We start from the raw sequence: 12,303 nt of genomic DNA on the forward strand, positions 1-12,303 counted from the left end.
CTTTCTCTCAAAATAAATTGAGGAATTTAATTCCAAAACATCACATTTCCATTTAAGAAAAAATATTGCAATTTTTTACAGGGATGGTTAAGAATCTTAAATATTCTGAGATTTCTTTTTAAATGTCTTTTATTTTACTTTACATGACAAAGTTAACCACTAACTTCATGATTGCAATATGAATTACTTTTGCTTTGAGGTGTCACATTTGTCAAATAATATTATTTCAGAATAAACCTCTTTTTCCTTTTTCTTCTTTAAGTCAACAGCCATGCACCAATTTTGTATTTTGGAATATAAATAAGTAAAATGATGAAGGTTCCTCAGGGAAAAATGGGTCAAATGTGTCACCTTCATTTGAACATTATCCCTAAGGGCAATCAGTGTAATTCAGAACATGCTGAAATGCAGTGGTTAGATGCATCATCCCCCAAGTTTCATTAAAATCTGCTCCGTGCCGACATGCCACCAGTGACAGATGAACAAACAAAGCAAAGATGAAAGGACCCGATCCATATTTTCACACCTGGCCATGATTTCATGATGGAGATGTTGATGATGATGTACTTATGATTTAAGACATGTTATTTGCCTTTTAATATGACCACTCTCCCTGTCTTTTTAAATTGCAGTTCAGTCCTTCACCTTTACTCGTGCAGGTATGCCTTTACATTGTGCATTATATATTAAAATATCACAGTAATTTAGCTGCCTTCATTCTTGACAGCGGTAATATATCATTCTTTTAAATTGATGGTGGTACTGCATATTTTCAGACAAAATGATTGCAATGTGATTCTTCTTTTTTTTTTCTCTGTCCTCTCTCTTTCCTCTACAAGTTACATTCCAAAGAGACAGAGGTCTGATCAGAAATGGAAGGTGAGAATTTAAATTAACTTATAAAAAAAGAAGAAACCTACAACTAGAGCTTTCCCACTGACATTTCAGTACCACACAGCGCAATGCTCAGTGTGCCTTCTCAATGACAAGAGCTCATTATAATACCTGAAATAAGGAGTTCTTTCATGATGAATAGAATTTGCATACATGTTCTAATATTCCCCCTGCTTCCTCATATCAGTGTGTGATTTGCACTAATGTATACTTGATGAAATCATTAATCACTCCTTTGAAGTGAGTGCTACCAATTAATGCAGGTGGGCCGCTGTTGTATTTACTGGCTCTCTCTCAGTTCATCTAAGGTTGCTGGCAGAGTGAGAGGTCGTGGGAGGAGGGGAGAGGTGATGAATGTGCTGTTTCAAAAGCTTGGCATACAGTACACAATGATGGGTCGTATGTGGGGATGGAACAACAAAGTGCTGGACCTTGACACTCCACTCGGCGACCATGAGCATTTCCTGCCTGCTTAAAATGCCCAAAATGAAGCCTGCCCTTGTATCCACTGGGCATCAAATTGTCCTGAAACAACAAGAGAAAGAGGCAAATTTGCTTTGCAGAAAAGAAAAGAATGAAGGCCCCTCTTCTTTTTTATTCCTCCCTGTTCCCTCTTTCCTTTTTGTCACACCTAAGCAAGCAGATAAGCCCAGAGCCAGAACAAATGTTGCAAATAATGAACTAAAAATAAACAGTTTCTTGCCGAGCTATTTTGTGTGTTTATACACATGTGTCATTGTATTGGTGTTGGCGTTTGTTTCTAAGTAAATGTATGTAAATGTATGTATATGCTTGTGTATTCTAAAATGGAAATTATTGACGTAATTGTTTGAACACCTTTGAGCCATCACCAAGTCAGCTGTGAACAATTCCCTTGGCATTTGGTGAATCAGGCATAGTGGAAAATTCACTGTGTGGTAGCACATTAAGTAAACATATGCGAACAGGATGCATGAGGCAAGTGGATGTTTTGCCATTTTTACAGCAGCTGATACGAAGTGGTAGTAAATTGTCTTTTTTTCCTCCTGAATTGCCGCCCACAACTTCCCTACTTTGAAGTCAAAGCCTGTATTCATGACCGCTGTATTTCACTGAGACAAAATGACACGGTAGCTTTCCTAAACCACCTAATGGGCTTTTGCTGTCTCTGTTGCCATGGAGACGGTGCAGCAGTGAAGCTGCTCTGCCAGAGGCTGTCCATGATTCTCAATTTAAAATGTAAATTTCTGTTGTGCTAAGGCTCTAAAGTGGATTTAGTGTGTATTTAGGCCTGCCTTGTTTCTCCGGGGAGAGTTAGGGGTGGTGGAGTTAAGGGGGAGGCAGAAGTCTGATTTATAGACTTGCCATTTTATGTCTCTCTGTTGTTTATTGTCGCCTGTGCGCTGCTCCACAGGCAAGAATATGCTGAATGAGTTTTCACATCAATTTGTTGTTGATGCAGCAAGAAAAAAATGAGCAGTACGAGTGTTATGATGCAGGTTGGATATTTAACTATGTCACTGCTTCTCTGTCTTTCTCACCTTTCCTCTCTTCTCTTTGTCTCTCTTCAAACATCCTCTTGCAGCCGTCCGGGGCTGTTGAAATCGGGTGACCAAGGCCTCCCCTGGTTGGCTGACTCCTGGCCCTCCACAAGCCTCCCAGCTAATGGGGGCTTAGGGAGTCCAAAGGGTGGCAGCAACTTTGGCCGAGGAGGTAAGAATCATAAACAGGCCTGGGTGATGAAAAATACACTTTTAGCAATGCCTGGTTGGACAGTTTTGATGTTCATCCTTTGGGAAGCACAGTGACAGGATGTCACACATAAGCACGCACACACAAACAAACACACACACACAGAAATTAAAAGAGCCTTTGAGGGCTATACTTTACTAATTTGATTTGACAAGCCTGATATTTGGCTTAAATTTGTGGTGTTTGAATATACTTTTCTTTTACTGTTTTACTTTCTTTCTCATGCCCTGCCATTGTGCATTTTGTGAGGTCGTATGGGATCGATAGTTCAAGTATAAGGCTTTGCATTGTGTATTTGTGTGTTTGCGTGCTCTCTAAGCTCATTGGAACCTTGGTGAGCTGCAGGCTTTATGTGTGCAAGACAGTAGAGCTGAAGGTTAGCACTGTTTGAGTATCCCTCTTGTGAACACTCCACCGGGCTCCCACAGCGTGTTGCATGCTAATTACGGTTGTAGATAATCACTTTCATTTATATCAAGTCCGTTTGAGACCTGTATTTAACTAATACAGAGTGCCAGAGCAGCAGGGAGTGTTAATGACCTTAAAGATCGTTAACTTCATGTCAACTTATCTCTCCATGATCCCTTTTCCCTTTGCCTCCCTGCTTGGTCACCCTCCTCCTTTGTCTCAGATGTTTTACCGTCCGCTGCAGTGGAGAAGACGGGCACCATGCTGTCTGATGGTGCCATCTACAGCAGTATTGACTTCATGGGGAAGGCAGGTTACAACAGCCCAGCGCGAGGCAGTCAGCCCACCCCCTACGCCACCACTCAGATACTCCAGTCCAACAGCTTCCATGAGCTGGCTGTGGACAGGCCAGATCCCCGCTGGAAGGCTTCTCTCCAAGCCCAGCAGGAAATGGCAAACCTGGGCTACTCGCTAACTGACAGATGCCCTGGCAGTGGTACGAACTATGATGAAATGTGCAAGATAGATCTAATAGATCTAAATACTTGGGTTTTTGTGTGTGTGTGTGTGTGTGTGTGTGTGTGTGTGTGTGATGTTTGCACTCATGTAAATGTATTTTGGGTATTGCAATCTCTGTGAACTGCAGCAGTAAAATATTTAATGTGACATTTAAAATGACAGGCAGTTCTTTTAGCAATAGTTTTACTACAAAGGAGTTGGCAAGCTAAACCAGGGTAAGAGCCAGGGGTGCCAGATTCATTTTAGAAATGCAGGGGACAAAAAGTGTGTGTGTGTGTGTGTGTGTGTGTGTGTGTGTGTGTGTGTGTGTGTGTGTGTGTGTGTGTGTGTGTGTGTGTGTGTGTGTGTGCGCGCGCAGCTCTCACTAAACTTTTGCGGAGTAAGTATAGCTTGCTTGCACCACAGGGTGGCGATATAATTTCAGACACAAAGCAGCTAACTAGTGCTTGTGGGATTAGATACAAATTTTTTTGTTCATTTACCAAAACCTAAGGAGAAGGGTCTATCTGCAGTCTTGCAGACCTACACAACACACCCGCTTTACTACATGAAACCCACTTTATTACACGACACACACCCCCTGATGTTGTCACTGTAACGGCATGCAACACGACACATCCACCTGACCCCTGACCCAAACCCTAACCATCTCACTGCTCATGCCTAAACCTAACCAAGCGGGTGTGTCATATAGCAAAGTGGGTGTGTCGTGTAGTTACTGCAAGTCCGCAGATACACGTACTTGAAACTACGAGTTTACAGGACAGTAACACTTCTGCAGCTGAGAAGTAGCAAGCAGGCAATAGGAATGTTAATGTTGCCCTTGTGTTGTAAGCAGCCGTGCCCCAAATCCATATTTAACAATAAACCAGAAAAAAAAAAATATTACTTTCCTACTGCTTCACTTTTGCAAATTATCTACATGCCATGCTGGTGTGAAAATCATTAATTCACAGCCTACAATAGCCTAAATAAACCTTTACTAAAAAGGAAATGCTTTGGACCTGTCATTTCAATGTGATATCATGAATTAACCAGTGAATGTGAACATTCACATGAACAAGTTCATTTCATTTGCATGAACTTTCAAAACATGTGTGTTGACTGGCTGGTTGCCTGCACATGCAAATACAATTAAGAAACAATCATTTCACTTAGAAAATATTCTTCCCATTTTATGTTTGCTTGCTTTATTTTACCTAATGTCTTAGAGTGGATGAGAATGATTGAGATGTCTTTTTACCGTAAATGTTGCAATATAGGGGCATTTGCGGGGATACAGCGATTTGTGACTTAAAAAGAATGTCGGAGGAGGGTAAATTGGGGGGGGTGGGCAATGGCCCCTTAAACCCCTTCTTCCAGCACCCTTGGAAAGAGCAGAGTGGAAAGGAGGGAATTTATTTACATACTGTATTCACTGAAAATGGACCCTTAGGATAATGTTCTTAATTACTCTTCTGTCTTCATCACAATTGTACCCTGGGAGCTTATCTAGCCCAGAAATGTCACACAATCATGACGCATTTCTTTGGGTTAACTTGATTAGCGATGGCGGAAAATCCTTCAGTGTTCCGAGTTATTTATGCAGTGTTCATACATTTAGTATAGTCACGGAGGCATTTTCTGTCTGTACTTTTATACTTTTGCACAATAGGCTGTGCGCTCAGCTAAATGTCAGGCTCACCAGAGATAAAGTAGAGCAAGTGGGGAAGCTGTATGGAAGCAACTTAAAGTGGTTTGCCGCAGGTTTTGATGCCTCTTTAAGAAATGTCAACATTTAGAAAAAGTCCTAATTCGCTGTCAGCACACAAAAAAGAGAAATAATGAACACTGGGTGGGAGACAGGTTTGAAAAAGTGCAGATAGCAGAGAAAGATAGAAGATAGCTTTCAAGGCAGCTTCTGTATGTGTGTGTTTGTGTGTGAATTAAGCATAGCATAATATTGTGTGTGTGTGTGTGTGTGTGTGTGTGTGTGTGTGTGTGTGTATGTGTGTGTGTGTATGTACAGGGAATTCTTAGCATTGTGTAGAGAAGACTAAACTTCCTTCCTTCTTTGCCTACCCCCAGGTGCAAAGGTGGGGAAGAAAAAGAAGGTGAAGGGTGGAACAAAGACCTCTAAATCAAATGGGACATGTTGGGCGAACATGCCCCTGCCTCCACCACCTATGCACCCTCTCCCTGGTACTGAGGTTGACCTTGACCGTTACCCCCAGGAAAACCACGGAGGAGGGTAAGATGCATTCATATCTCATCAATCTCTTCGCGTGGAACGGACGCACACCAACACAAAAACACATTGACGCAAAGAAACACATTGAAACACAGAGGTCACATTATCCTGCACCTGTGCCCAGTGCATGTGTGTTTACCATCAGAGAGCTTGGGCAAGACCTTCAAACAATGACAATTTAGACCTCTAGCTGCCTATTTTCCTTATATAGAAAAACCAGCAAAACTAGATTTTTTATTAGCTGTACAATCCATTTTGGATCAGAGCGGATTTACAGTATCTTAAACTAGTGGCTATATGAAATTGGTTCAACATAAATATGCAAACATCTGTTCAGCAATGTGATGACTAACACAGAAACATTTTGTCCACATGCCAGATATGACAGCAACAGTTGGGCTCCACCCATGTCTGTCCAGACTTACCGCCACCAGAATTTGGACAATGAGGTAGAGGAAGAGAGAGGTCCCACTCCTCCCCTGAGGGGAAGATCCTCCTCGCCGGCAGCAGCGGCAGCAACTCCTTTCGGCCAGCCCTCATCCTCCTCTCTCAGCTCTGCCCACCATGAGGAAATGCAATCCATTTTGCAGGCCCACTTGGATGAGCTGACCAGAGCTTACCAGTATGAGGTAGCCAAGCAGGCATGGTAAGGAGCTCCACTTAACTGCATTGTTGAGACCACCTTCCTTCCATGATTTTCTGGTTAATTTAATTTGAAAGTCTTATACTGAGAGTATGCATCACAATTTTGTTCAGATACATTTGCTTTGTGTAGTAGGATAGATACCTGTAATTTCATTCATTTTATTCTGTTGATAGTTTGCATATCAATGGCCAATATTTGAACGTCTTATAATGCTGGTATTTACATGTGCCAGCCCGAAGCTGCCGTCCGTGTTCCTTGCGAGCGATAAAAACAGCTCTCCATTGATTATACCTTTGATGGAACATTGGAAAACTTGACAAGTCAGTGGCAACATGTGTTGGAGGGTAATGACTGGGTTTAGTCTAACATGTTGTTCTGACATCAGTAAATAGAGTTGGTAATTATGCAAGCATCTCCTCTATGGCGGGATGTGAGCCATCATGGAGGACAGCTGTGGGGGAGATAACAGGCATGTTGGTGACAGCCCTGCCCATCCAGATATCCTTTATCCAGTCCAATTACAACTCCATTGTGTTAACGCAACACACACCAGCACCGAGAAAGTAATCAGTGAAATCATTGCAGGCATTCATAGTCTCCACACATTGCATCTCTGCCTTTTTGAATATGCACTGATACTGCATTCTAGAGTCTGTTTTGCAAAATTTTCTCTCCCCTCTCTCTCCCCCCTCAGTGACCTGCTTAGCTTTAAAAAAAAAAACATATTTTGATCCCTAATATGCAGTATTTCCCCACAATTAATTAGGCACATGAAGAGCAGTCCAAGTGTGTCCAACACCCCCATCCCTCCAATGGACTTCATGTCTAGTACACTGGGCTCTGATTTGGGAGCCACACTCCTCTCTGAAGATGAGGAGGATGAGGAGGATGAAAGATACGCTGTGGTGTCAAAGAATTTGTGTGGCTTTGAATATACTCCTGGTCACAGCATGGATAACCTTGAGAGCTCAGGTATGTTTGACATGTAAAAACTAATTGTACTGAAGTTATTGCTTTTAAATGAGTAAACCGCCAGGACATTGAAAGTAAGAAGGCAGGCTCGTAATTAACTGGCCTCATCACATCATTTCTGCTGCACAAAATATAATTAAACACTTGGCAACATCAGGCCAGGGCAGCTACAGATAAATATGGATAAATAATAATGTCATAATTAGATAATATTGGCATGTGTAAATATATGATGTATAAATATATGTCAATAACAATTTCAGCTATAAAACAAATGAATCGGAAATGTATAAAAGAAAAGTATGAGAAATGTTATAATGACAGAATACATTTTTCAATAAAATATAATAATGTTTTTAAATAATAGCTGTGGTTTGTTAAAAGGACATCAGAGGGACACTACGTTTAAGAACATGGCTGCCTAAAGACATGGTTTTCACCTCATCAATTGTATGCAATTATATATTATAATCATTATCACTAACAGCATTAAGAACAACATACAGAATGTCTAAAGATACAGATGTAAGAATGTCACAACAGTAAATATGTTTGTATCAGAAATTTCACATGCATGTACTGTATGTAAAAACAGGTGTGGACAGATGATAGAAAAAGTGCACAACCAGGTTTTTCCCCTCCTGTATGCAGGTTACAGCTACTCAGCCCAATATCCCAAGGAATTACGTTCATATTGGAAGATTTTGCAATACATGATTTAATCCTGTGACAATGTTCAGTGCCAATGCAGGAAGAAGTGTGTTCCCTATGTAGCAAGCAAAAGAGTAATATGTGGACATCAGGGTGGTGGATGGATGTGTGTTTCAATGCGGCATGACAACAATCTAACCAATTGTTGAACAGTAGTTTGTCTTGCACAGATATTGTAGGGAAAAAAAGGAAAGAAAAAAACAAAACAAACAATGACAATGAAGGTTCAAAAACATCACCTTTTAACATAATCTGGGGTTTTGCAGAATTGTCCAATATCAACCTTCTGTCTGCCAATAGAATAGGGTTTGGGCCACTGAGGCAGAAAACACTGTGCGGTCTGTTGGCTGGCTGAACTATCACCTATGGACACACTGCACAGAACAAAGACCAAGGCACACAATAGCCCATTTAATTAAGCACACCCACACACATAGGATATTACATAGTAGATCAGTGATTGACACTCAAAGGTGATGTAGAAACCATATATGACATCAAGTAACACAGTTTTATGGGCTCACAAATTAAAATTATTCAGATTCAAATCATGCAAACCCTTTTGTCACTGTAAGTATTCTTTGTCAAAGAGATATTCCGACAGCCTGTTAAGCGTTACTTGAAGCTAATCTTGCATAGACATCAAAACCATAACATAGAATATTTTAAAAACTTAAGTAGGGCTCTACTGAAAAGTCACATGTCTAACATTTAAGATATGATGCATTTATAAATAGGGTTCTGTCTGAAAGAATATCTTTAGAGGGAAACTTGAAGGCGTCTCCCACAGGGACAGAATTATACCATTTTTAGACTCCATTGTTTGATAGGTTAAAAGATTGACTTGTGTATTGAGAATATGTATTTTCAACACTTTTAATACCCCACAGTAGGGCAAAATAGAGGTCAGTGTGACTAAAAATATTTACTACCATTAGCAATGCAAACATTTTATCATCTCTTGTGTAACTGTCACATATTGTCTTTGTATTAGAAGCGCATTCAGGCAGATTGAGGAAATATCTTCAGTCCAGTGAATCAAAACATGAACAAAGCCAGCGTGGAGGCAGTATTTCCACAGGGGGTGCCACACTGGAACTGCGGCTTAATGCTTTAAAAGGCACACTTCATTGAGTTAATAAATACCTCCATGATGCCTGATTTGAATTCAACATGTAATCGAATGGAATACGCAGTTTTGAATTTTCATAGATTTGATTGCTTAAATTGCTTAAATTATTGTGTGGCTCTCTGATTAAAGCATTCAGTAACACTGTTCATTCAATGCATTCACAACACCTGAATGAAACTCCATTTAGGGGACATTCACAAGCAATGGTTCAGCCTGTGTGAGCTTTGATTACATTGGAATTGTGGCAGTTACAGTTGTTCATTTCCACAAATATACAGATTGATGGAAACATTGTGTGAATCACCTTTACACCTGGTTTTAAGACATCACATTTTGACTAGTTGACTATGTGAATAGTATGTAACACGGGTTTGACACAAAATCCGGTAATTAATCTGTTTTTTTGGTGTTGTTGATTTCAATTTTAACACAATTTCTACTTTTTCTGCAACTGGCACATCTGGCTGATTACTTTGTACATCCACATCACACTTGAGTGTGTCACAGTATGTGTGAGCCAAAGACTACTTGTTCAAGCAGACTTAGCCAAATCTTTATCTTCATCACTCTCTTTCTCCTGCCAATTGTAGGTAAAAGCTCCCAGCAACGTCGCTCAGGCAGCTCTGGCGCAGCAGATCATGGTGCGCAGGGCACACATAGCCTTGGCCACAAGAGGGCACCGTTGACTGGTCTCAAACCACAGTCAGACAAGGTTGGGACTCTACCCAGACGAAAAGACACCAACACAGATGGTAAGTTAAGTCTCTTAGACTCTCAGCCATTATTTATCAGAAAATCCTCTACTATAGTAAATTTCATGAGAAGTGCTTCTATCATAATGCCTCATTTGTATCGCTTGCCAAATACCCTCATCTACCATCCACTCCAACAGCCCACGCACCGGCCGTGAAGTCCCTGCACAGCGTGGGCTCCCGCATGCACAGCTCATGGGCAGCTGCAGCCTCAGACCCCTCTGAGGAGTGCATGGTGACCGTGTCAACGCTGGAGCGGCAGCATATGGCTTCCTGGAGCGGCACAACAACATCCAACAGGGCCACCCTGAGTAGGGGTTCCCACAAGAGACCTGGCACAGATCCCTCCCACAACGGGCATCCTCCCACAAACAGCACAGAGAAAAGGGATCACTGTAAGTGTCTATCCCCATGAGGATGAGTCTTAGTGTTCATTACACATATGTAACCTAATACATCTGCAGAGAACCATAATATGCAGGTTTTACTAACACTTCCTTTAAATTTTTATGAATCCATTTTATATTTTTTTCTTTGATTTACCCTGATTACACTCCAAAAGAAGCATTAAGACTGGAATAATGTTTCAGTCACAACACAGAAATAACAAAAGCATATCGCTATAGTATGTGTAACTACTATGACAGTTTTGGATAAAGTATTTGATCCCACCAGTTTCTAGCTTGTATCCAAACTGAGATATATCCTGGTACTGTAAAATGAAGATGCAGATATTCAATGCCACCCAGATTTTACATTGTTGTTTTGCTGTGTCTGCCTGCCTCTCTTTCAGAGTCTTTGTGAGGCATCATTCCCTGCAGTTGCTGCCTGTCCCAGGACACCTTGTTTATAAGCGCTATGAGATTTTCTCTCTGCGAGTGACACAGTATGATGTTTGGAATATGGAAAGGCGATCGAATGAAGACAAAGAAACAAAGTGCGAGATAAAAATGCAGAGCTGTAAATGTCATGTACAGACACAGACACCAGTCTCACAGTGTTACTTTCATCCCCCTCTTCAAAAGAGTAAACAGTATGTTATATGTCCGCTTCTATTTTCTGTCACTTGGTGTACAACAATTCACACAGAGGAGATGAAGAAGAAAAACCACGACAAAATGACTAATTAAAATGAAAATGGACTTGCATAATTTGTAAATATATTTTTTAATGTTTTTCTCTTTCTTTTGCTTTGCTATGCAAGCCAAACCTAATGTTGTCTCTTTTGTGATTTATTACTGTGAATCATTTTTCATTGATGCTCAAACTGTTAGCTTATTTTGATGAAGCTACTGTATTGTTGTACTTTGCACAGAGCGTTTTGGTGAAAATAAGCACAAACCCATTGTCAGCTAAGCTGAGGAGGAGAATCATTATGGCAAAGAGGGATGTCTATGTTACACAGAACCTCAACAGAAGATATATACTTGGCTGTGCTGTAATTGTTTTGAGAAATACCCATATATTGAGAGTTACAAGGAAAAAACACAGGTATATACTTGGAAATAATATGCCAAAATAACAAACTGTGTTTCATACTACTTGCTGGGAATCCTATTATGCATTATACTAAAAATGGTTCTCAGCAAATGGTTACCAGAACATTTTTTATGGTAACAAAGCAACACATTGGTTGTGATATCCAAAGCAAAGACACATGAAAATAGGTAGAGTATGTGTCACTTCTCTGCCATTCCCAAAAAGAGTATGTTAATAAAAATATATATATATATATATATTTGTTTTGGTAATTCTTTTCCAATTACATACAGTGATATGATGATAGTGCAATATTCAAAGGACAGTATGACAGTAAAGGGAAATGGGAAGATGGAAGTGAGTCAATGGAGGCCTCAGGCCATGCATTACCTTTTTGGGATGGTATACAGTGTCCTGATGTCACCTGAAGACAAACGAGATGCAGGGTTTAGTTACAACTATATGTGATGTTAAACATCAAAGAAATTTTACTAGATTTGTACTACGCTGTTGAATGGTTATGGATTTACACTATCATCTTACAAAGATGTATAGACTTGAACGACTGCCAAATTTGAGAATCTTTTGAAAACCCTTTTTCAGTTTTAAAATGCAGCCAAATTAGCATTTTCTGCCAATGAGATTCACAATGCGATGTATTTACAGTTGTTTTGACGGTTTTGTTCTGATCATCGTTCTGGTGAAGGCTCTCCCTTTGAAGAATCTTAACCTGCCAGATTGGTTTGCCCTCAGGAATAACACAGCCACATACAGTAGGGCAGTTTTTCAATTCTTTGATGCAAAAATAAAATGTGTATGTGAAAATGAA

General features: G+C 40.3%; 1 protein-coding gene across 1 annotated transcript in view; it reads left to right on the top strand.

Moving 5' to 3' along the window:
* The window catches only part of LOC122996083 (roundabout homolog 2-like), an 82,163-nt gene extending 69,860 nt beyond the window's left edge, over window positions 1–12,303 (top strand). The window contains exons 19-28 of the mRNA XM_044371623.1: window positions 633–659; window positions 840–879; window positions 2,459–2,586; window positions 3,257–3,529; window positions 5,620–5,782; window positions 6,162–6,428; window positions 7,195–7,400; window positions 9,834–9,995; window positions 10,136–10,390; window positions 10,789–12,303. Coding sequence (XP_044227558.1) covers window positions 633–659; window positions 840–879; window positions 2,459–2,586; window positions 3,257–3,529; window positions 5,620–5,782; window positions 6,162–6,428; window positions 7,195–7,400; window positions 9,834–9,995; window positions 10,136–10,390; window positions 10,789–10,790 — 1,523 coding nt within the window. The 3' untranslated portion in view covers window positions 10,791–12,303. The remainder of the gene's footprint in view (window positions 1–632; window positions 660–839; window positions 880–2,458; window positions 2,587–3,256; window positions 3,530–5,619; window positions 5,783–6,161; window positions 6,429–7,194; window positions 7,401–9,833; window positions 9,996–10,135; window positions 10,391–10,788) is intronic.

This window comes from Thunnus albacares, chromosome 13 (assembly GCF_914725855.1).
Source record: "Thunnus albacares chromosome 13, fThuAlb1.1, whole genome shotgun sequence".
Taxonomy (NCBI): Eukaryota; Metazoa; Chordata; class Actinopteri; order Scombriformes; family Scombridae; genus Thunnus; species Thunnus albacares.